The sequence below is a fragment of the Juglans regia genome, chromosome 13 (genome assembly GCF_001411555.2).
Source record: "Juglans regia cultivar Chandler chromosome 13, Walnut 2.0, whole genome shotgun sequence".
Taxonomy (NCBI): domain Eukaryota; kingdom Viridiplantae; phylum Streptophyta; class Magnoliopsida; order Fagales; family Juglandaceae; genus Juglans; species Juglans regia.
The window spans coordinates 4063814-4088500 of record NC_049913.1 but is presented as its reverse complement, the minus strand read 5'-3'; the positions used below and the strand labels follow the sequence as shown (position 1 = coordinate 4088500).

At 36.6% G+C, this 24687-nt stretch overlaps 4 protein-coding genes and 1 long non-coding RNA gene across 7 annotated transcripts; 3 read left to right on the top strand and 2 right to left on the bottom strand.

The window, feature by feature from the left end:
- The first annotated feature begins 427 nt into the window (after positions 1–427).
- LOC109006972 lies at positions 428–1210 on the top strand. Its single transcript, XM_018986438.1, has one exon. It carries the CDS (start codon positions 428–430, stop codon positions 1208–1210), a length of 783 nt encoding a protein of 260 aa, XP_018841983.1.
- A 2430-nt stretch (positions 1211–3640) lies between these two features.
- Positions 3641–5121, top strand: LOC109006997. The gene is made up of 3 exons (XR_001998719.2): positions 3641–3719; positions 3838–3951; positions 4939–5121. It is a non-coding gene; the product is annotated as an uncharacterized LOC109006997 (long non-coding RNA).
- A 2802-nt stretch (positions 5122–7923) lies between these two features.
- LOC109007018 (serine hydroxymethyltransferase 7-like) lies at positions 7924–13056 on the top strand. Its single transcript, XM_018986498.2, has 4 exons — positions 7924–9204; positions 10534–10939; positions 12033–12134; positions 12228–13056. Exons 1-4 carry the CDS (start codon positions 8140–8142, stop codon positions 12449–12451), a joined length of 1797 nt encoding a protein of 598 aa, XP_018842043.1. The 5' UTR covers positions 7924–8139; the 3' UTR covers positions 12452–13056.
- A 2486-nt stretch (positions 13057–15542) lies between these two features.
- LOC109006987 lies at positions 15543–16826 on the bottom strand. Its single transcript, XM_018986452.2, has 2 exons — positions 16287–16826; positions 15543–16207 (listed from the first exon to the last, which is right to left on the bottom strand). Exons 1-2 carry the CDS (start codon positions 16647–16649, stop codon positions 15614–15616), a joined length of 957 nt encoding a protein of 318 aa, XP_018841997.2. The 5' UTR covers positions 16650–16826; the 3' UTR covers positions 15543–15613.
- A 1688-nt stretch (positions 16827–18514) lies between these two features.
- On the bottom strand, positions 18515–24671 carry LOC109007019 (potassium channel AKT2/3-like). 3 transcript variants are annotated; one of them, XM_035684568.1, is made up of 11 exons: positions 23899–24671; positions 23222–23440; positions 22376–22534; positions 21948–22005; positions 21443–21760; positions 21037–21276; positions 20401–20718; positions 19920–20108; positions 19716–19791; positions 18993–19559; positions 18515–18733 (listed from the first exon to the last, which is right to left on the bottom strand). In XM_035684568.1, exons 1-11 carry the CDS (start codon positions 24138–24140, stop codon positions 18603–18605), a joined length of 2517 nt encoding a protein of 838 aa, XP_035540461.1. In that variant the 5' UTR covers positions 24141–24671; the 3' UTR covers positions 18515–18602. The 3 variants fall into 3 exon arrangements, with proteins under 3 accessions (XP_035540461.1, XP_035540462.1, XP_018842044.2); XM_035684569.1 differs by lacking the exon at positions 23222–23440 and having other exon boundaries at positions 23899–24670; XM_018986499.2 differs by lacking the exons at positions 23222–23440; positions 23899–24671 and adding an exon at positions 22749–22822.
- Positions 24672–24687: the final 16 nt, after the last annotated feature.

The following is a 24687-nucleotide window of genomic DNA, read 5'->3' as shown; positions in this document are numbered from 1 at the left end:
TCTCATAGCAGATCCAATTTCATTGTCTTTGTGTTTCTAGATGCCAGACTTTGTCATATATTTTCTCTTTCTTCTAGAAGCCATCGACGAAGGAAAAGCATTTGTGATCAGAAAAATAATTGAAATTAAAAAATATAGATATCGCTTTATACGGACTCCAAAGACATACATAAACTCCAGAGACATCCATAAAGAAAAGACCAAAATCTGTGATACCAAGAAGATATATAGGAAGTAAGTTAAAGCCGGATTTTTCCAATTAAGTTCATGATCTCTTCTCCAAGACAAACCACACATATATACCTCCCCAATCTCCGTCTCTCTTCGAGTTTTCTTTTTATACATTCCCTTTGATCTCTTCACAGTCTGCAAGGTAGTCCTTTAACGTTATTCTCCCTTCCCATCTAACGCTCCTTATCCCCGAAATATGGGAAATCACCTAAAGAATCCTCATCTTGAAGAAGAAGATCAGGAAGAAGCGGAAGAAGCAGAGGAGGCACTTTCTCTCTGCGACCTTCCACTCAAACCCAACAACGAAGATGAAGAGTGCTCTTCCAGCCTGCACACCCCACGATCGCGCTCTGAGACGCCGGATTTCTTCGAGTTCTTCAGCGACTTCAGCTCCGATCAGATGTGCCCAGCCGACGACATCTTCTTTTGCGGAAAACTCATAGCCATCAAAGAGCAATATTTTCCTACTCCGGCCTCCCATCAAATTCCCAAAGCTTCCACCAGTACCGAAGAAAGCCAAACAAATAAAACCACTTTTCGTCGACGATCAGACTCGTTGTCCAAGCTACAAAGACCCGTAACTCGATCAAACAGTGGTTCAAACCCGGAGCTGATCATGAGGAACAGCCGCTCTTTGGATTATAAAAAACTGCACCGAAGTTCAAACTCTATGATCTCAACGGCACCGGAAATAGAGAAAAACTCATCGGCGAAAGGCGTGCAGGGAAAGTCCGATACGGTGCTCAAAAAGGCTGGGAAGCCTCGGCGTTACTTTTTCATGTTCGGGATGGTGAAGTTTCCTCCTGAGATGGAACTTAGTGACATAAAGAACCGACAGGTTCGGAATAATCCTCCGTCCACACTGTTTCCGGTGAATCAGAGCTCCGGTAAAGGGTCCTGGAGGTTGCTAAAAGCACTGAGCTGCAAGGACCATGCTAGCGTCGCCGTAACGGCGTCGTTTTGCATTCCACATCCGTGAAAGTTTTGTCATATGCTCGACTCCAGTTAAAAGTTGGATGCAGACATGATCAGGATGGCTACCATAATTACGAGTCTCTATTACTTTACGTAGAAGGGAAGATCTTGTACAGTGCCGGACCATGGTTGATCATAGCGTCCAGCTCCTAATTATTATAAATTTATAATCATAGTTTTTTTTTTTTTTTTTTTAAATTGAATTAAAATGATAGTTTATATAATTGTTTTGTATCGTTAGGTTTTGGGAATAGAAATGAATAAAAATTATGATAACCCCGATCGAGTTGGTCCCTACAGTACCAGTACTGTACTGCTATTAAAAAAAAAATAAAAAAGACAAAAACTGATCTGCTTGGTTATATCCTCCACCTTTTAATTCTTAATAGCATATATATATATATATATATATATTATATCTTATATATAATAAGCGTTAATAAGCAAGGAGGTGTTGTCCATCTTTTATTTCCAGTTTTGTCCTTCGTTTCATATTTCTTTCCCATTTTTATCCCTCAGTTCTAACATTTATATCGATTTTACCCCTGTTTTTATTTTTATTTGCTGTTTATGTCCCTCAGTCCTAACATTTTTACCAATTTCGCCCTTGCTTTTGAAGCAGGCAGCTGTTGTCTAACATGTTATTTTCTGATTTTGCCTTTCATTTTCTATATCTTTTCCTGCTCTGTCCTTGACTTCTTCAAGGTTCTGGTTTTGTTTTTCACTTTGGACTTTTTTTTTTGTTTTAATTTTTTAACTGCCATTTTCCACCGCTTTCATAATTCCTGTGTTTTCATCTTATTTCATTTCTTTTTCTCATTGCTTCTACCGCTTCGTTTATTTTCTACTGTTTTACTCTTATCAGATTCTATTTTGTTTTCTCTATTTTCCACCGCTTCAACCGCCAGCCGTTTGGTATAAGAGTGATTTCCATCTCTTTATTTCCTCCCAAATTTGTTTCTTCGCTTCTGGATTCTAAATTTGCCTCTCAGCTCTCTAGTTTCACAGGTATGAATTTTATGTTGATTATTTTGCTAAATATTTCTGACTATTTCTTCAGTTATTTATCTTCAGGGAAGTAATGGATGTGATGTTGTATTGGTGTTGCAGTTGATGCGTCTGAGAGTAGAAGCGATATAAGGAGAGAAAGAAAGAGGTATGAGAGTGGAGACAAAAGCAGAAGAGAAAGAAAGAGAGGAGAGAGGAGGGAGGAGAAAAATAGTGTCAGCAATAAGAGGGAGGACGAAAATAATTTATACCTCACATGTTATAGTTGATGAAAAATATTTTTGGGCTACCGTCCGTGTGACAAACTATACTCCACATGTTATAGTTGATGAAAATTTATATATTATTGAATATTATACTCAAAATCATTATATTTTATATTATCAAAGAATTCTAGATTTATGAGGTTATTAATGTTATTATTAATAAGACCATTAATAATAAATTCTATCTTCCACTGTATTATATTCTGTTTAATTTCTAATTTTATAAATACCCATGTTTTGATTATATGTGTTCTCATTCTTAATATTTTATTATGGCCTCATTCAATAAATATGATTTATAATTTAATTATTTTTTGTTTCTTATGATTTACCAACTGGCCTAATTTTATTATGTTTTGTTTCTTTATATATTATATGTCATGAATCAGCTGGTTATGTTCTTATCTTGCTCTATGACATTTCACTAACTGCTCATCTGTGCTATTCCTACAGTTCATTTATTTCTCCTCTACTTCGAGGTATTTTTTTATCACTTTTATTTGAAGTATATTTTTTATATTTCTTTTGTAATATTTCTTTTGTTTATTCATATGTCATATTTAGAATAGTTAATTTAAAGCCCCGTTTAGAGATTTTTTTAAAAATAAATGTTTTTTTTTTCTTACTTTAAATATAAATAATTACTTTATGGTCTATGTTACATCAAATTCTGAATATATTGGATGGGTCTCAAAAATCAATTAATGGATAACTATATAATTAATTGAATTTTGGACAGTGACTTGCTCTGGCTAAAGAGCGGAAGCAACTCTCAGTTGAAACCACTGTAGACCAGGTATGGTCATCAAAGTCATTATTTAAAGAATATAGATGCATATTATGTGCCTGAGTAGTTTGGTGCTACTTGCAGTTGAGACTTTAAGTACATTTTTGCTACTGTGTGCGCGTTTATGTCAAAATAATAATTCAATGGTGAATACTGAAACATGTTAGGTGGTAGAAAATCTGAATGAAAAAATGTGAAATATTTGTTAATAAGTGTAGTGTATTCTCAGCTTTTCAATGATTTCAAGGTGCATTAGATATTCTATTTTTTGTTCTTTAGATTTCTTTAGTGACTGAAATTATGTTTGTTGACATAAATCTTTATAGGATCCACTTGTAACTAGAGAAGGTTGAGAAGTACCTTTTCAGATTCACAAAAGTGGACGACAATCGGTACTCAATGAAAATTTTTTTTGAGATAAGGAAGCAAAAGTATCTTGAGGCATTGGATAAGTAACCTTCCAAGTTAGGTTAATAATTATCTAAGTGTCAGTTTTATGAGAAGTGATTGTTTGTCTTTAGAGATTTTGTGGCATATAACATGTGAATGAGACTGTTTAAATTTTAATAGGTATGATCGTTCCAAGGCTGTGGATATATTAGTAAAGGATTTGAAAGTTTTTGTCACATTTAATGAAGAGCTTTACAAGAAAATCACTCAGCTCTTGACAATGGAGAATTTCAGGTATGATGAATTTGTATACAATTGCTTTGATGCATTCCACCTATTAATGAATTTGTGTTAAAATATAGACAAAACTATTACATTTTATAATTATATATATTAACTTACTTTTTATTATTACATATTTTTAGATTTCATAAATGTTATTTTTAATTTTTTTTTTTATATTTTCACAATTGGACACATGTGCAATGCACGTGTTTGCCCTTTACTAGTAGATATATATTATATACATATATATATCCTTATATTTAAAAGAGCTTATCAATAAGTGAACGGGAATGAACAGTAAATTTTATTTGACACCTTTCATTCCATTTATAGCCCTGTGTGAATAGAACTTTACAGAATAGAAGAAGTTGATCAGGCATCACACGATAAGGGGTAAAAATGTAATAATACTCAAATGGAAGAGGGCATCAACGGAAGAAAAAAGCATATAACAAATGAATCAAGGGTAAAGGTTTAATAACAATGGCTGATATAAGTGCACATGGAAAGTAAAACATAAAAGTAAGGACAAAACCGTAATCTAGCTACCTGGAATTTTAGTTCATGCATTTGTTGTCGCGTTTCAAAAAAAAAAAAAAAAAATGCCTTTGTTGTCACATGCCAGCAAAACAAGTACGTTTGTATGACCAAATAATTAATGATAGGTTTACTACTATTATATAATCTATTTATTACATTTATATTTGTTTTAATAATTAAAAAAGTGACTAATAGTATTGGTTTAGGAAGATAACCGGTAATCGGTTTATAGTTGACCTCTAAATTTTTTTTAGCATTTCTCATTTATTATGCTCTTCATCTATTTTACCTTCATCTTTTTAGGTGTGGAGAGATTATATTATTCGTCATTTTTTGAGAAGTTTAAAATAGTAATAATGATAATTAAACTTATGGCCTTAAGAGAGACAAAAACTGTATAGATTTGATTATTATCATAACAATACATAAGTGATTTTTTTGTTAATTTATGTGCAGGTGATGACTGGGGTGTCTTTAAAAGTACTATTTATCAGCAGCGTAACAATCAAAGCTACTGGTAGTCATATGTATTTTTGTTTCGCTCTATCATTATTCTATTCTCTTTATTTCATTGACCAACAAATGAACTATGGCCTACTTGATTACCTTCCTATGATGTTTTTCTATGATATTCTTGTTGCATGTAGCACCCCAACGTATATTATTTGGTTGTTCATTAGAAGTAGTTAATGGTATCTATGTGTTGACCCATTCGGCTGATAGTCTATAAACTAACTTTGGATATGGTCAATCTATTTTGGTTTAGAAATATTTATCATCCGAAGAAATCTATATATATATGATCCATATATATATATATATATATATATGTATATTTCTTTCAACCGGGTAAACGTGTCTCGCACGTTGGCCTTACTACTAGTGTGTGTGTATATATATATATATATATATATATATATATATATATATCAATTGGTACATCTTAATTAATTAACTGCTCTTTTGTTTATTATTTGTTCATTCCTATCCCCTTTTCGTTTCTTGCTGCAAACGAATAATAATCATGATATATATTATTATCCAGGTTTTCAGCAACCACGCAAACACACGCAAACACAAAAAGCAGACATATATAATAAGTAGTTTAGTTAGGTTTTAGTATTTGCTTGAGAATATTAAAACCACTAATTACTTGATTTTTGTGTGATATATATTTATATATAACATGAAAAATAACTTTTAAATAATTTTTTATAACATATTATTATTTGATTAATATTATATATTGTACTTACAATTTTACATATAAGATCTATTTTATTAATTTTATTTTTAAATTCAAATTTTAAATTTTACAATTTTTAGCATACAAATAGCTGATACGTCATTACATATTATTATATAAGTAAAATTCTATAGTATTATGTAAGTAAAACTTGTAAATATAAATACCATTTTCCTTATTATATTTTTAACAAAAACTTACATTACAATAACAACATTGCTACGAGCAACCGGCATGCGGAACTGTTATGTAACCGTGACGTCAGCATTTATCAAATATTAAAAAAATTTGAAAGGTTGATTGAAAGTCTGAAATGGATTAAAACTCTTTGTTTGAGTCCAAAATTCACCAAAACAATAAAAAACTCTCCAAAGCGTACATCCAAAGAAACCTTTGGCCTCGTCCAAAGCGTACATCACCTCCTCATGGTTGCCACTGGTTCTCTCCATCCTGCTAGCATGCCTTTTGGCATCTCCTCCTAAGCATCCATTTTTTCACATCGGAAACTATCTTGTAAGTGTAGGTCCCCTCCCTCCCCGCCCTTTTTTTTTTGTAGGGGTTTCTTATTTTATTTTTGAGGGGTTTCTTCATTTCATGTTTTTTTTTGGTAATGGGGTTTCTTCATTTCCTTGATTTCTTCATTTTCTGATTCTTAATCTTGAACTAAGGTAATTGGTTTTCTTCTGTGAGAAGACGAATGGAGCATTCTTCAGGAGGTAGGGTAGAAAATTTACACTACATAAATATTAATAGACATTAAACTCTTGATTCACAGTTACAAAAGATTCCACCCAACAAAAAAAAAAAGACCCAAAAAAATAGAGAAATAAAAGACTGGGGACACATAAACAAGAAAGTGGTGGAAAAGACGAACTGTGACTTTGGGTGTTCGAGTTGGTTCCGTGGGTCCGTGGAGAACATGACGACTAACTATGGAGAAGACGAAGATTGGGCTGCGGCGGGCTTCGACTTCGTGGGGCGGCGACTTCATGGAGGACAATGGGGCTTCGTGTGGATGTAGAAGACGAAAAAAAGAAGATAGAGTGAAGAGTAGCATTCGTGGAGATGGGGGCAAAACAGGAACAAAGACAAAGTGCAAACGACGCCGTTGCTTTGCCATGTTGGATACGATGCTGCGGGGGTTCTCAAGGCGGTTGCAAGTAACATTTTTCTTACAATAATTAAACTTTTGGTAACCAACCCCTTCAAAACCATCACCGGCCACCTTCACACAAACAATGAGTTAACTCTCATGTATTATTATTATTATTATTATTATAAAGTCTCCGATACCGTACCAAATAATAATTCGTTCCAAGCTCCTGAGCCGGCTAGCCATGGCAGGGGGAATATATGTCTATATCACTTTTAGGTTTTAACCACGCAACAAAAGATAAGACTATTCAATGAGATATATAGATAGATAGGTCATACGTAATTATCAAACACTTCGATATCTTCTAGCTAGTCAGTCATGTATATGCATGACTACAGTTCCATTAATTTTGTCTGTGTCTATCATCATAATGTAGAGAGGAAGCAAAGTCCACGTACCAGCTACGTACTAACATATGGTTCCATATTGTAACTAACAAAGAGTACTACTACCTAGCTAGTTTCAAAACTTTCATGCACATACACACAATATATATATATATATATGGAAAATATTTTATCTACAAATAGATTACACAAAAATAATTAATCTATAAACTGATATGATTTGTTGTGGTATATTATAAGATTGTAAAATTACTTTTCTTATAAAATAGATTTAATATCGGATCATGAAGTCACATCAATTTTTAAGTTTATTTTTATGTAATGAGAAAAACTCACAATCGGATGGGTTTAAAACTCATTTTCACACCGACCAATGAAATCAAAATGAATGTTTGGAATTCAAAACCCCCATCCCCCAACTCAAAAAAAAAAAGACTTTTAAGTTTTAACCCTACCATATGTGTCATTTAAAATAATAAAAGTTAAAGATAAAAAATAATATTTTCCATTAAAACAATTAGTTCAAATAAGGCTCTTTATCGGCCGAAAACCTAACACATAGTAGACGCCTGGCCCATAAAACAAAACACAAACTTTTGTTTGGGTCGGGCTATTTTACATTTTATGGGCCCACAGTGGAGAGGCCCAGTCCACAAGTTAGCCAACTCATCAACATCCAGGTGCATCCCCCCCCCCCTACGAATCTACGTGTCCTCATCAATCCCACTCGTGCGGCTCTCTCTCTTCCATTCCACCTACAGAGCAACGGTGGCGTCTTCAAACAATTTCATTCCCTGCTGTGCCTACATTAGCAGAATCGCTCCCACACATAAGCTATGCATACGCTTCTCCGTATGTGTATGTATATGTCTTGTCGCAATTAAGTCTTTAATTTGGGTGTATTTCTGATGGACTTATCGCATCCACAATCGAACCTTTCTCTAGGGTTTTCATCGCATTCATCGCCGCCCCGCCATACCCAGATCGCCGACGACTCCATTTCCCTACAGCTGGACTCCAGCCTACGTGACACCACGCCAACCCACCCATCGGCCCTGCCCATCCCCTTCCAGCTGCTTGAACCCCAAACCACCGAGAGCCCCCGTAAAGAAGTGAGCGAAAATGGTAAAGAGTTTGAAAACGAATTCGCCGAAGACGGTGTCGAGGAAATCCGACTTCTCGGCCACTCCATGTGCCTCAAGCGCCGCCGAGACTGCGATTCGTCGTCTTCGTCGTCGATTTCGATGCCTAATTCTTTGAAGAGGGTTTCGGTCGAACCGGACCTCGAGGCGCGTCGAAGTGCGGTTCGATCATGGGGTGATGCGCCCCTGATAGTGGCGGACCCCGATATATTCGAGTTGATGGAGAAGGAGAAGCAACGGCAGTACAAAGGGATTGAATTGATTGCATCGGAGAATTTCGTGTGCAGGGCGGTAATGGAAGCGCTCGGTAGCCATTTAACCAATAAATACTCGGAAGGAATGCCCGGGGCCCGTTACTACGTTGGGAATCAATACATCGACGAGATTGAAATTCTTTGTTGCGAGCGCGCTTTGGCGGCTTTCGGTCTTGACTCGGAGAATTGGGGTGTGAATGTGCAGCCTTATTCGTGCACCTCTGCAAATTTTGCGGTCTACACGGGATTGTTACTTCCTGGGGATCGGATAATGGGGTTGGATACTCCGTCTGGAGGGAATACTAGTCATGGGTACTATACTCCGAATGGGAGGAAAGTTTCGGGGGCCTCCATTTTCTTCGAGAGTCTACCATATAAGGTGAACCCGCAAACTGGCTATATTGATTTTGATAAGCTTGAGGAGAGGGCGCTTGATTTTCGTCCCAAGATACTTATTTGTGGGGGAAGCTCGTATCCTCGGGAATGGGATTATGCCAGGTTTAGGCAGATTGCGGATAAGTGCGGAGCCGTGCTCATGTGTGATATGGCTCAAATAAGCGGAATTATTGCGGCTAAGGTGGTGTGAATTTCCTTGCTTGCTTTGTGCGCTGTTGACTTTGTGTCTATACGTTGTAGATTAATGCCTATTTTGTTTTTTATGTACTTGCTCTATTGGTTTGTAGATATAGTGCGTATTTGATGGAATTTAACTAAATTTCAGCCTATTTCTTTCTTTTGAATAATCATTTTCATTATCATCATCATTATTATTATCAATAGATTGAATAATGTAGATTTGGGCTGATTGGTGCAAGATGAATAATCCTATATCTCGAGGAATCTGAAAACTCTTCCTCTGCCTTGAATTAGAAAGACCTGGCTTCAATGGCTACCCAAAACCCCAAGTTGTTGGCCCAAGTGGTGAATGCCTTGGTCTTGGGGTATCACTCACTTCAAGGTCCAAGGTTCAACAGCTCATGGGTGCAAACAATCATTTGGGGCCACACCCCCTGGTGAAAATAAGCAATTTAACCAGTTCCGTGTAGGAAAACTTCCGAGGGTGTGGTGCATGAGACCTAGGTTTACTCTGCAGGGGTAGGTTCAAAGGACCTTGCCTTGGAGAGGTACGCCGACATTAAAAAAAAAAAAAGGCTACCCAATTTGAAAACCTCATTGTAATAAATTGAAAAAACTAATATGAAAGCAGCAGTAACTAGACAAAAGTGGTCAGCAAAGAAGTCTTTGACAAGAATCACCAGACAATAAATTCATCAGAGATGGAGTAGAGAGATAGCGAGATAGGTAGAATTGAGATAGAGCTGAGTGGGAGAACCCATGTTCACTGGTACCATTTCAAGATAGTCGAGTACATATGCCAGTTCTGACCTCAGAAGTCCTTGCATTGCCCTTCATCCCTTCTGCTTGTTTCAGTCTTTCCATAGTATTATGTTGCCACCTGGCACTTGATAGAATCCGAATGGGAAACAGCCCTGCTCCTTTCAATGATTTGAACTAGCCCCAGTGCCGTCATTCTTTTGTTTACTTTTGCTTTTGATTACTGATCAAAAAAATGATTTGAACTACTTAAGACCTCCTTCATTTTCAAAAACTCAAAAGGTTTGGTTTCTGTAAATAATTGGATTTAATATTGAAATGATAAAGAAAGAAAAGGATGACTAGAAAACGAAATAGAATGGTACAAAATATCACCACCGAGAACTAACTTGACTCCAGTGAACAGAAATATTTTGACACGGCCAGAGTTAATTCTAGGACCAATCTTGAAGTCATCTCAAATTTTGCACAAAATTTGTGAACTGTTATAGAATATTCCCCTACGGTATATCTATTTTTTAACTGTTATTTTTATTGGTAAACAAAATTTTATTAATTTCTTTAAATACAGGAATGTGTTAATCCTTTTGACTACTGTGACATTGTCACCTCAACAACTCATAAAAGTCTTCGAGGTCCCAGGGGAGGTATAATTTTCTATAGAAAGGGAATGAAGCCAAGGAAGAGAGGGCTGCTTTTGAATCAAGGAGATGAAACTGATCAATATGAATTTGAGGAAAAGATCAACTTCGCTGTGTTTCCATCATTGCAAGGTGGACCACACAATAACCATATTGCTGCTCTTGCCATAGCCTTAAAGCAAGTGGCTACACCTGAGTACAGGGCATATATGCAACAAGTGAAGAAAAATGCACAGGCTCTAGCTTCTGCCTTGTTGAGAAGAAAATGCAGGTTGGTTACTGGAGGCACAGACAACCATTTGTTACTTTGGGATCTAAGGCCTCTGGGATTAACAGGTATATTGTTATACATGTTATGATTTCAAGCACAGGCAGATTGCATTTTCACAGTCAGCTATCCTCGTTAAATGCTGACATCTTTTTTCACTTATGAAAAATATTTTTTTATATGTTGTGATGCATGGCTGCTCAAATTCGTCAAATGATTGGAAGGGATTTTGTTGTTTGGGTGTTCATTAGTAGTGGCATTCAAGTTTGAAATCTGCTTTATTTTACTAGGATGTCCATGGCTTAATTATTCAATTGTTTTTAAAAAATATGTTTGAAAAGCGGTTGTGGAGGTTTGGCCTTGGCCATCAGTTGTAGGAAAAACTTTGTTGGAGGTGGTGGGAGAATAGGTTTTTATAGTTGTATTTGACAATGGTGAATTGGGATGATGATGATGTATTGATGCGGGCATTGTAATTTGTACCTTATATTTTATTAAAAAGCCCTCATTTACGGTGGAAGAATTGAAAAAAATGGTGGAAGATTCCGGGAACAAGGTATAAAACACAACTGTCATAATTACAAACTTTCAAACACCAAAACTGACAAAAATACTTTCATTTACTAGCTCAATGTCATTTACAGTGCATATGAGGAATGTTTTGACATGATTATATAACTTGAGGTTCTTAGTTGAAACTTCAATTTCTAGGGTGCTTTCTATTTTATCATCCGAGTGTGATTCAATGGAAGGCTTGCATAGATTGTTTGTCGTGATTATGCGTTGGAGAGTTGCATTTCTTAGAAAATTGAATTCTTGATAAGTCGGGTTTGCTGATGCTATATATCATAAACTAACTTTTGCACAAATGAAAATGGCATTGCTTGAATGCTTGAAGCGTGGTGTGGAGAATGAATAAAGCTGGATGTCCAAGGTAAAGGGACGAAAGCCGTAATCTGTTGACAATATATCTTTTACCTGTCATTAAATAATTGACCAGATGATCTAGTGCATATTTTCTTCTTATGTGGCAGCTTTCCCCTACCAGGGACATGGACCGATTTTGATCTCTGTTGGGACTATTTTTATATTATTTTTTCATACTTGGATTCTGCTTTGTCTGATCGTCCCCTAACACCTATTGTACTTGTATATTTGCAGGTAAGAATTACGAGAAAGTCTGTGAGATGTGTCACATAACTCTGAATAAAATTGCTATTTTCGGTGACAATGGAACCATCACTCCTGGAGGAGTAAGGATTGGTATGCGAAAATTTAGCTAGACTCAATTTTCAAGTTTTTTAAAGTTTGTCATGGGCAGCGCATTTATACTAGCTTTACCTTTAATGCTTTCAGGTACCCCTGCTATGACATCTAGAGGTTGTCTAGAGACTGATTTTGAGACAATTGCTGAATTTCTCCTCAGAGCTGCACAGATTGCTAATGCAGTGCAGAGGGAGCATGGAAAGTTGCAAAACACTTTTATGAAGGGTCTCCAAAGTAACAAGGACATTGTGGAGCTACGGACGCGAGTTGAAACTTTTGCGACACAGTTTGCAATGCCGGGTTTTGAAATTTGAATGGGTTCTGAAGTTGCAGCATGGAGGTTTTATGGTCTGACATTTGAAGGGGTTCGGGAAGGATTACCTTACCACCTTCCTCCACCTTTTAATAATTCCTGACAGGCCTCTGCTGCAGAGGGTAAGTTCCCAATCAATGTCCTCAGATTGTCTCTGTGTTATGGATCCGCGTCTCTGCAATTATTTTAACTAGGATCCATGCAGCGCGGGCCTTTTGCGAACTAAAGTGTGTCACAGTCGGTACAGTTGGCCATTTTTAAGGGAGGATTTGTTTTGGTAATTAATGCTTCTTTGCTGTTTTGATAAAATGGTGGCTGCCAACATCTGAAACAACGAATGAGCTTGGTGCTTGGGACATTTTGTGATTCAGCTGTCAAGACAGAAAGATCAAATCTTGATCAACCAAACCTGAGTTCAATCCTTCTTAATTTATGGGTCCCGCCTGCAAAAGACATTGAATTTGAGTTGTATGTATTGAAGCCCCTGGTATCTTTTCCCTATGTTTGATACAGCAAGCAAGCACTCACAATGTTGGATCAATGATCCTTTGATCCACTTGACATTGTCATATTATTTTTGCCAAATGATGTCGTTGGTTTTCAGCATGCCGGTTTTACTTTCATTCTCAATTTATAATATTCAGTGAACTGGTGTAATTGGCAAATTGCAGAGATTAACGTGGGAAATCTTTGCCAAAAAAAAGGCCCTGCCCCTTGCAAGCGAAGTGATGGAAAGATTGACATGATTAGGCTCATGGGGACACTTTATGCTCTTTATTTATGTTAATAAATGCCACGCATAGTGAGATTATGAGAAAAATGCTGCTGTTGCTGCTGCTGCTACTACTACTACATGTCAAAATTGGTTAGGGGGAAAGGAAGAAGCCATTCTTACGAAAAGAGAGTGTGAAAGGGAAGAATAAATAAAAAAGAGTGATCGAAATTAACAGGAAATATGTCAGTAGCTGATGTTATAGACTCACGAGAAACTTTCCATCATAAACCACAGCAACTCAACACCATTGCTTTCATTTCAAGCCAAACAAGAATCAGACAAAAGCATCATTGAGATAGAAAAACTGCTTTTTGAACTTTTAATAAAGCAAACCTAAGACTCTCTCTCTCTCTCTCTCTCTCTCTCTCTCTCTCTCTCTGTGTTTATTTTTTGTCCCATCAGCCCCTTTTTTTCCATCATTGTTGCACACTAAAATGATTAGTCAATTTGCTATCACAACTCTGAAGAATCTCTATGAAAATGCAAAAGATATGTTGGAGAAACCGCTGTACCATTACAAGGACACAAATCTTTCTTGACTAGAGAATTAGGAAAATCGGGAGCAAGAGCATATTAGGAATCTTAATTCATTGCTTCATTTTCTTTCCCCCACTCAAGTGCCCTTCCACACAACTTCAACTGTCTTGCTCATGTTGACAAGGACTTCAAATTTGTGTAGAGTAGTGCTGCTTGCACTCCCACTCCCGTGTGCCACCTTTCCACGCTAGCTTCACATTATGAGTAAGTACATATATAGGGCATTTAAGTTTGTAGATCAACTACTTTAATTTAAAAAAGTTCAAAAAGCTATTTAATCTTGACTTCATATATATATATATATATATATATATATATATTAGATCAGGCTTGCTCAATATTTAAATCCAAAGGCCTGTGACCTGATTAACATAAACTCTCAGTCTCCAAAATTGAGGTCTTGGGTTCGAAACCCCCCTCCTCAAATGTATCAAACATAAAAAAGGCTTGCTCAATATTTTTATTGAAATATTGCATGGCAATTTTAGATGCAAAGCTAATCAAATTGCTAGATTTGAGTTCTAAACTTGATCAACTTTAAAGGTGATCCGAGCAACTTTAGCAGGAAAGTTTGAAAAGAAGGTAAGAAGCTGACCCATAAATATAAAATTGGAACCCACTTTCCTTATTAACTAAGAAAATGTCATTGTCGCATATATTTTTCTGATTGTCTTGTAGGTAGGTAGCATAACACCACTTTTTATGGCTACAAATATCTTTTTAGCTTGGCGGAGGCCGGTGTGGTGTATTCATTGTTGCTTTGAGAGCTCAATTCCCACTACCCCCCAACAACCCGAAAACACAATCCAAAACCACGAAAAAGAAGGGATGTCAGCTTAATTAATGGAATGATATGATGTAGAATGAATCTCAAATTGATCTTGCATGGAGCAGTCTGAAGAGATTAGATATTCTGAGCGCAGACAGACAGACAGTCGTGTTTTAAGTAATTAAGAAGGTTGATTGGAGAGAGCTTCTTTGTTGGAGATAGGCTGTGTTCAAATCAGCTTTTTTAACTGAAGTGGGATATATAAAGTACTGTTCGAAGCACCATTATTCAAACTCTAGCCATTACCAAAAGTGTTCTTCCGGAGGTTAAGGCTGGAAATAGTAGTTGGTTCAATTATATATTGCCATTACCAGAGTAATTGTAGCACCCATCTTATTAGAGAGAGAGAGTGAGAGAGAGAGAGAGAGAGAGAGAACATACACAGAGTATAAAATTAAACTGCTTTATTAACTCTCAAGCTGTTTCACAGAAATCTCATGAACCTCATATATGTTTAAGAACTTCATTATCTGTGATTCCTGGTCCTCTGGGACAAACAAGAGGCATCATTGAGGGGATTTTTTTTTCTCACCTCATTTATGATATCTCGATCATTTCTATAAGAGAACTTAGAGAAGAATCTGACCTTTGGGTAGGAAAATCTTGCTTTTCATTCAAGCTACTAGCTACCTGTTAATATGTTCTTCCTGTTTCTTATGTTTGGATAGTAATGTTGCTTTTCTTCTAAGCAAGAATCACATCCTCTTTCCTTCAGAATTTTTCCTTTTTGGGTTTTCTCTGAAAATGCTCTCCTAAAGCTTCAACACTGTTTGTGGCTTCAAAACAAAGTGTCTTCAAGATAGACAAGAGAAAAGGAAACCAAAAAAAAAAAAAAAAGGAAAAAAAGAAAAGAAAAGGGCAACTAACATGGGGAGAGAGGCAGAGAGAGAGAGGGAAAGAGTAGCGCCAGTTTAGCAACTGATCTCTCTCTCTCTCTCTCTCTCTCTCTCATTTTTATTTATTTTTTTCCACTTCTTGTTTGAACCTTTGTTTTCCCTCAACCTAGAGCTTGCACTTTCTTTCTACCTACGAGTGCACATGTCCAAAAGCTTCTTCCTACATTCAACTATTTCATCGAAAAAATCATCAAGCTGTCCAATTATAGCCTCCACCCCACATCTCAACGACCCAAAGTAACTCTTCAACCTCTCAACCCTGTCATGGATATCACCCTCCTCTCCATACTTCAAGAATGTCTCCATTTCAATTTTCAGCTCCTCCATGGTGGTCTTCGCTACCCGAAACTCGTAAAGCAAAATTCCCGGCTGCCCTTCAATCTGTTCTATCTCATTTGCAACTCTTTGCCGCAGTCTGGTAATTAAAACCATCAAACCAGAGCCATATGCAGCATTCACCTCGTACCCTTCTTGGCAAAAGATCGATGCAGGCCAACAATATACAAGTCCGCAAAGCAAGATCATCAAAAGCAACGAGCAAATGTTCTTCATTGCATTAAGAACACCTCGAAAACCATTGAACCCGTTGGACTTTGATATTGTCGAGATGTTCTCATTGGAACATAATGATAGAGGTTGAATTCTATTTTGCATTAAGATCTTGTTATTCTCTCCCAATGCCCCAATTTCTCTCTGGCAACCAGTTATCAGCCGAATCACCTATTCATAAAGTTCATTGATACTTAAATAATGACATAAAACAAAGTCAAAAACAAATTTAATCATCCAGTTTACTAACCTGACGACTGAGTTGTGGGCTTAAATGGCGATAACCATCCAAGGAGGTTTCTATATTGGCACAGGTCCTGTAGTAATTTTCCATCCCGGAGGCACCAGATTTAAGAACTTTGCAGGCTTCCCAGAGCCTTGAGCTTTCGTCCATGTACTCGTCAAGCCATTTTTCACCTATTGGCAAGTGAAGTTTTTGAACCAAAACGGTTAACTGGAAGTGAAAGGATCTTAGGGAGGAAAGCACCACTTGAAGGAATTGGGTTGACATGAAGTCATGAGAGAGTAGGGATCGATCAAGATCATCGAGTCCTTGGTTGAGAAAGTTGTAGAAGCCATTGACAGAAGAGGTGCTGCATGAGGAATCCATCATAGAAGGCAAGAAAAAAAAAGGGATGATGGGGTGGTGGGGGGGAAAAAGATGATGGAGACTGGAGTATATATATATATATTAGAAGTTGGAGGAAAGGAAGAAGAAATTAAAAAAGTGGGTAGCTCAAGAGCTCAGATTTCCATAGTGAAAAAGCATTGCTGGGTGCAATTATGGGTGTTTCCTATTGAGTGGAGGGGATGATTGGGAATCTGCTGTTTCCCTGTTAAATGGGCTGTTAATGAAAAGGAAAAAAAAAAGTTGGAGAGAGAGAGAGAGAGAGAGCACAAAATGAGAAACATGAAAACTTCATGGGTTCTGATCTCAAATGTTTCTTTCCTTTTGTTTTTCGTTTCTGTGTGCGTGTGTTTTCATTCCCAAGGGTTGGGTTTAGAAAACAGCAGCAAGTAAAAAATATGGTAATATATGTTAGAAAGTAAATCAACAATCTTGAAACTCTTTAACATACGATATGTTAGATTATGTTTCCTGCGCTGTAGAAGTCTGACTACTTTGACTAAGATTTTCTTCCCATTCTTCTAGTTTGATTTGGTTCCCTTTTGAATTAAGTTCCCATTTTTCAATTTCTTCCCATGTTTCTACAAATCTCATATGGCATCCTTTTGGTTTTGTTTATCTACACAACCTCTATCTTCTTGTGATTTGGTTCTTACAAAAAAGGAACTGGATGGTGAGATTCTTGTACATGGAGTAATTTATGTTTCAAAAGTCGATTCTTCTTTGATCTCTTTTTAGAACCAACATTCTTTATTAAGCATTAAAATCAATCTAAAGTTCTTGATTCTAATGGAATGAATGAAAGATATATATATATATATATATATATATATATAATGTTGAAACACACGTACCCATTGATTTTGGATAAGATCGATGATCATGGGTTGGGTTGCTGCGCACTTGCTCTGCTATATATATATTCCCCAGAGTCACATCAGAGTGGCTCAAGACCAGCCCAAGTACTCGAAACAGCTACCTACAGCTATATATATATTGTGAAACCTTTACCTTATGATATGAAAAAATAGTTTCGGGAAGATGACCAAAACCCAAGAGATGTATTCATTTATATAGTCGTAAACAACAAATAAAAAGGATTACATTGAATTCAAAAGTTTAAATTACATACACACACACACATATATGTGTATGTATATATATATATATATATATATATCTCTTATCCATGATCTCAACTGAAGAAGTTTTCACTTGAACATTCAAAGGCTGGATAAGATCGTGTACGCTGTTGTTATCATCACAACTAGAATTTAAATGATCAGAACTTGAATTTAAATGGGAACTATTATCTGGATTCAAAACTGAATTGCTATCTTCATCTGTCGGCGCTCCAGCCCCGTCTTCATCTACGCTAACAGCTATACCTTTAGTTTGTAAATAGAAAATGTTTATATTCAATTTCCAATGCATTGAACAGTAAGCAATTACTTTGGAGGTGTGTTTTTTTAGAAAAAGTTAAAATTATTTATTTTTCTAATTAAGTTTCACCCTTCAAAAATATCTAAACGGGCCTAATGAATTTGAACTGTTCATGCTAGTTCGAAACATTTAAAGCACGTTCGACCCAGATACATACATACATAAATATATAAACTTTTGGAACCTATATAGTTAACACATCCAAACCTAATTTAATGATCATCAACAAGAACAATAATAAATAATACAAGCAGCTCTCTGTTTGGTTTGTGATATAAGGCGTGATAAAAGGAGCATCCTCTGTATCTCTTACCAAGTGGAAAGAAACGGGGAAATCAATATATATAATTGTGGTGATCGATGTATTAGGTTTCTCACTAAAATATGGACTTTTCTTCAAGAAGAGCTTTCCTTAATTCCGTAAGTGAAGGATGGTAAACACTATGATGATAACCATTTGTTAATTCCACATAAATATATGTAGCATTTGCTTAATTACATAACGGAATTTGTATCTTCAACTATGAAAAGTTTATCATCATCTCTAATTACATCAATGGAATCGATTTCTGCTCCTTCTTCATCTGTTACAATGGCGTTTCTTGCATCGAACCCAAACTTCTGACCTAAAAAGTGTTAAAAATATACAAATAAGGTCGATCAGAACCTTGTCATCTCAAATCAAAATAACATGTGATCTAGTACTATGATTGTTACGAAGACTATAAAGTCCAGACTTTGAAAGGAGGAGATGCAGATTATTTTTAAGAAGAAAATGAAGTCATAGGGAATATTCTTCAGGTCTTGTGGGCATAAATTTGGGATTTTGAAAGAAGTGATGTAATCTTTAGCAGCTAACATGAGGATACGTGAAATATGTCATACCTGCAATACTCTTGAGCTCTTTTAGTGAATCTGGCAACCTAATTAGCCTCCCAGTTTCCATGCAGCAAGTCTCTCTTCTCACAAGTGGATTGCCTCTATAAATGCTCACCCTTGGACCAGTTGATTTTGTGGAGTCTCTCCAACTGCAGCCCTTCTTCCCTTCATGTCTCCCCAAAAGCACTTCATTTATTGAGATTTCGGGTACTCTAATACGGTGTTCATTCTCTCGCTTTTGCAGCATTTCTTTCAAAGTATCCGGAGGAAACTTGTGAGTTTTGGCATTTGTCACATCTGCACCATTCATTAGAAGAAGATTTACCATGTCCACATTGCTTTTGGCCATGGCAATCTCGATTGGTTTGATCCCGTGGCGATCCTTTGAGTCAACATTTAGTCCTTGTTTCAACAGTTCCTCCATCACAGTCAGATTGTCTCTTTTTGCAGCAGTGCATAAAAGATCAGCAGCAATATGGGGATCAGAAACAGCGGCACAGTGGTAGAGGATCCGGAATATGGAATGGTGCTTTGATGCTATAGCATCCCATAATGCTGTGTTCCCATTTATGTCTGCCATGCATGCATGATAATGATATTGTCATAGCTAGATTATTTTAAAGTGAACCCCAAAGAACCCAAAGGGGATACTAGTTATTTTTGAAGCAGAGGAGTTTCACCAACTAAAAAGGAAAATGGAAGGTTAAAACTTAAAGCAATGAATATTACCTCGTAAGTGTACGTTAAATGTGTGCTTAAGGAGTACCAATACACACTCTTCATGTCCTTTTGATGCTGCTATATGCTGATACATTACAAGATATGTGAAATTCATTCTTTGGAAATTATATGAACAAGCACGCTAGAGTACTGATCAAGATGATGCCAGGTGATGATGATGGCATGTAGATCTATTTTTATATAGCAACATACCAATGGGGTTCTTCCTTTAGAATCTCCAATATGAGGATCCAACCTCGCTTTGAGAAGCTCATCCAGAAAGGCAGCATTGCCAGTACTAGCAACGGTCAGCAAGTTGAAAGCCATGTTTGGGTCATCCCCTTCTTTCTCATTGTCTACCAGCAAATCATCAACATTGAGATCCTTTAGCTTTTTGTGATGCTGCATTTACATCGTATAATATATATTATGTCCTTAATTAAAATGAACTTTAAGTATAATGATCAAAAGATAGGATGCAATATATGTGCATCTGTAGGCTATGCTCGCTTCCCAACAAGTATTTTTCTGATTAAAGTTTTCCCTTGAAAGTATTTTTCAGTTGTAATTTGGATCTTCTTAATTCTAAATGAGTATGTTTGGACAAGCTGGATATCTTCTCTTTCCCTTCTGATCAATTTTCTTTTGGAAAGAAAAATGAGACTTTAACAAACATTAGTATGAATGTACCAACCTGTAGGAAGTTTTGAAGTATTTTCTCATAGTCTTCTTGTTTGGTCTGCATTGCTTCTATCATAGCAGTGGTTCTGAGTCTCAAGAGCTGTGAAAGCGATTTGGTTCGATAGTTGAAGCTTTGAGGTCTACAACAAAGTGCACCAACTTCTCCAAACATGTCTCCACATTGCAAAGTGCCCACAACTCGTTCTTTCTCCATCTCACAATCAATTATCTCAACTTGACCTGATACAATGATGTAAACATCTTCCGGTGCTTCATTCTGCATCACAACATCCTCTCTTGGAGGTATGTACTCGGCCTTCATCTTGGCGACCTATTCAATCCAGTTATACCACATGTCAGAGCAAGTTAATAAGCAAGAAAAATATACCAAAATTTTCTGTACTTCTGAGATTTTCTTGTTGTTGAATCTAAAATAGTGTTCATATTGTTATGAAAGTTTAAGAACCATTACTACAACTGAAATATTCTTTATTGGCAAGTAAAACGATTAGAAACCATATGCAATGAACTTTTTATACAAGTAAGGCATTTCTCTTATACATCTCATTAAAATGATCTTCACAAACTAAAGAAATGCTTAGATTTTAATCAGAATCAAAATATATATACACATAAATTAGTTTCATACCAAGATAAACAGTGTTTCCTTCGAAATTCCCTTGAAAAGATAAACATTCTCCACAGTAGGCAAAAATAAATGCTGGCAGATACTTGTATAAATAGATTTTGGTAGCTGTTCAATCAGTTGTTGCTGGTTCAGGCTCTCAGCCTTAAACCTCAAGCACATATAAGCCAATATCTGTTCCCTCAACCTTAGAGGCAACCGATTTCTGCAGACAAAATTTGATGCTGCTTCAATGCTATTTCGCTGCAACACAAGCCAGCCAATCCCAACAAATTCATCCCCAACACAAATCAGATAATAATGATCGTGTGAATTATTGTAAAAGGAAAAAGAAAACAGGAGAGTTCAAAGAAACAAAAGGAAAATCCAAACAGTGAAAACAAAAGAGATGAGAAACAGCAGTACTTACAAATTCCATAGTACGACGAGTTCCTTCAACGACTAAATTTGTCATGTTACCAATAATGTAAGCAGTTAGGCCAAGGTTGAAAAGCATGAAAAAGATTATGAAGATCATTTCCACGGTGTTCACTGCATGGAGATCTCCATAGCCAACTGTGGTCATGGTGGTAATGGACCAATACAAGGCTGAAATATAGCGTACGGAAAGGCCTGTTTCTCTAAAATTTGGGTTCGAAGCTCCAATCCATGTCCTTCCCTGGTGAGGGTACCGGTCAGCTAGCAAGTAGTAGAGGCACCCAGCACAATGCACCGCAAACAGTGTCACCTGAACCCAACATTAATAACATGACCTTGAGTTCTTTTCCTCAGTTATCATTACTATAATATTAGTATGGTTTGTCACCAAATTAGTAAAGCGAAATGCGGGGAAATGAGGGTAAAAAAATTCAGAAAAAAATGAGCCAGGCTTGCATGCAAATCAAAAGGGTCCGAGGACTGGATGTGCTACTTACAGACAATAGCTTGGCACATCGGACCCCGAAATAACTGAACCTGGTGTCCTTCTCAAGCCTGCAGCCACAAAGCAAATTAACTAATTAAGGTCTCGCCACTACTTATCTCATCTAATTATTACAATATTTTTAAATTTTTACCTAAAATAAAATAAAAAAAATCAATTTTTACAAATTATAAAATAAAAATAATATTAAAAAATATATATTTTAATAATATTTTATTTAATTTTTAACTTTAATATCAACACATATCATTTTATCTCATCCGAGGCCAGAATACGTACAAAATATTGTGAGACGTAACGAGAGTTTCGAGCATGCAAATTCAATTGGGACATGCCCTTCTTTTTTTTATTTTTCAGAGAACTTATAATTTAGCTCGAAATTTATTTACACAAATCATTATTGTACATGACATGGCTGACCTGGTGAAGAGCTGCTTGACCCGTCTGATTCTCCAAAATCTGAGCACGCCTAAGAGGGAGTAAGAAAGACCCATGTGTCGTTTGCCTGTGAACAGGTATCCTAGTGTCTGAAATGGGATTGTTGATGCCAAATCCATCAGGAACCATGTTGACAGGTACCTTAATTAGGAAAAACATGATCCATGTTAGCGTTGATCCCAAATTATCTTCAATCAAAAATTTCAGGCCCATGAGCCCATAAAAGGCCCAGATCAGTTTTAGGGTAAAACAGAGTGGGCCGACTGTTGTTGAGCGAGCAGACTCTATAATTTTAATATGGGCTCCGAGAACTAATCAAATTTAATTTTTACAGGCATTTTCCTTTTCTTTTTACCCACAACTTCTGCAGCCAGATGAGAGAGGCCGTTGGAGAAGCAACTCCATGATCGCCATCGCGTTATCATGATTGCATATATCAAATCTCAATTATACCATCTTTGCAATGATTGTACTCACTTTAGTAATGGTCATGAGCATGGGTTAGGACTTTTGTAATGGGAAAAGCTCCCTGAAAAGTTGGTCCACTGCAGCATCAGGCTTTCAGAAAACTCCAAAAAAAAAAAAAAAAAAAAAAATTCCTGGATCATCATGTTTTTTAGACTCTCTCTCTCTCTCTCTCACTCTCATAACAACAACATATCTGAACTGTAAAGCAATACCAATAATATATAAAACAAAATAAAGTGATTGAAAAATCAGTCAAAAGTGGTCCCAAAAAGAATTTTTTTTTCCCTGTATTTTAATTGTTATTAGGATTTATGAAAATCTGGGCAGGACGATGAGTATTAGTAACTAATTATTATATACCTCACAGCAATCTTTCTCGAGTCACGAACTAGAAGCTGAGTTCTTGGATCAATATATGCGACGAAAAATGTCAAGATGATATCAACCCCAAAAAACAGATCGACAATGTTGTCTGCAATCCATAGCTCTTTCTTGGGAGAGGATTTCAGAAATGCAACCTCAAAGGGATAAACCCATGCAGAGTAAGCAACCAGAAGCACCATAAATGTCTCCCAGCTCCTGCATATATATATATATTTGAAAACCCAGTCTATTTAAATTAGGAACATACTCATGTATGTGCAAGATGCATGGCGCAGAACCATGCATACTTCTTCCCTAATATAGCTAATTCTAACTTGGTTCAGTTCATCTATTACAACACTTTCAGAGATTTAAGTTCTCATGAATACTTCGCAGCCAAGCTAGCTAGGTAACTATGTCCACATCTATCAAGACAAATCTGGATGCCAATCTCACATGACCATAGATGCATGCCAAAGCATGTGTTATGATATGTGGTCATGAATACATGGTGACATGCAAATGTACATCAGCACAACAGACTTTGAAAATGAACTACCACCTACCATGCTTCTTCATCCAGGAAAAAAATTACAAGAATAATAAAAAAAAAAAAAAATGGAAGGAAGAAGAAAGTAATTTTCCTTGACAATGATTCAGTTGATATTACACACCTATATCTTGAATCCATTGGCGATATGATCCAGCCTTTTGACTCTGTTTGATTTTGGTTGTAAGTTGAAACACCCAATGGCGGAATGATGAAGTTCGACAGGTTACGAAAACTGAGAGATGATGACATCTCGCTGATTTCTTCATGGTGTGGGGTTTCAGGTTGGCTGTGCCGGTTTTTCAGGCAACCCCTCTTCATGTCAGAGGCTATGTGAAGACTATATGGACTGGTTTCCACATCCATTCTCCGAGAACAGCTCTTAATAGAATCCTTTTAGAAGCGTGCAATCACAAACACACACACACACACACACATACTCGGAGAAGAAAGAGGGGGGAGTTAGAGAGAGAGAGTCGTAAAACTGAACTTTTAGAGAAACTTGAAAACTAGAAGGTAAAAGAAAAGGCCAAAAAAAAAAAAAAAGAGAGAGCTTTTGCAACGAGGGTACAATGGTGGTGGGTGAGAAGAGCAGTAGTGGTGATCCTCTCAAGTAGTAGTAGTAAGTAGCTCGTAGTGACCCATGAAAAAGATTGAGGTGAATAGGAAAACAGGCCTAGCTAATGGAATACCTGCATTCATTGATTGATGCTTTGAGATAAGATCTCTACTACAAATGGTGGGGTGTGCAATTTTTGGCCTTGTGTGTAAGGACCATAAAAATTCCCCCTCACTCTCTTGGAGACACGCATATAAATCCAACATCATTGTATTATGTTACATGATCACAACGTGAAGCAGAAATGAGCCACTAGATCAATATAGCTAGCTACCAGTTGGGTGAAGACCCATT

Excerpts from the sequence above, each read along its gene's own strand:
- LOC109006972 (XM_018986438.1), top strand. The coding sequence starts at position 428 with ATGGGAAATCACCTAAAGAATCCTCATCTTGAAGAAGAAGATCAGGAA.
- LOC109007018 (XM_018986498.2), top strand. The coding sequence starts at position 8,140 with ATGGACTTATCGCATCCACAATCGAACCTTTCTCTAGGGTTTTCATCG. Across the intron at positions 10,940-12,032 it reads AAGGCCTCTGGGATTAACAG|GTAAGAATTACGAGAAAGTC; the intron begins GTATATTGTTAT and ends GTATATTTGCAG. Across the intron at positions 12,135-12,227 it reads TCCTGGAGGAGTAAGGATTG|GTACCCCTGCTATGACATCT; the intron begins GTATGCGAAAAT and ends TAATGCTTTCAG.
- LOC109006987 (XM_018986452.2), bottom strand. The coding sequence starts at position 16,649 with ATGATGGATTCCTCATGCAGCACCTCTTCTGTCAATGGCTTCTACAAC. Across the intron at positions 16,208-16,286 it reads GCCCACAACTCAGTCGTCAG|GTGATTCGGCTGATAACTGG; the intron begins GTTAGTAAACTG and ends CTTTATGAATAG.
- LOC109007019 (XM_035684568.1), bottom strand. The coding sequence starts at position 24,140 with ATGGATGTGGAAACCAGTCCATATAGTCTTCACATAGCCTCTGACATG. Across the intron at positions 23,441-23,898 it reads CCAATGGATTCAAGATATAG|GAGCTGGGAGACATTTATGG; the intron begins GTGTGTAATATC and ends ATATATATGCAG. Across the intron at positions 21,277-21,442 it reads CTCGTCGTACTATGGAATTT|CGAAATAGCATTGAAGCAGC; the intron begins GTAAGTACTGCT and ends CTTGTGTTGCAG.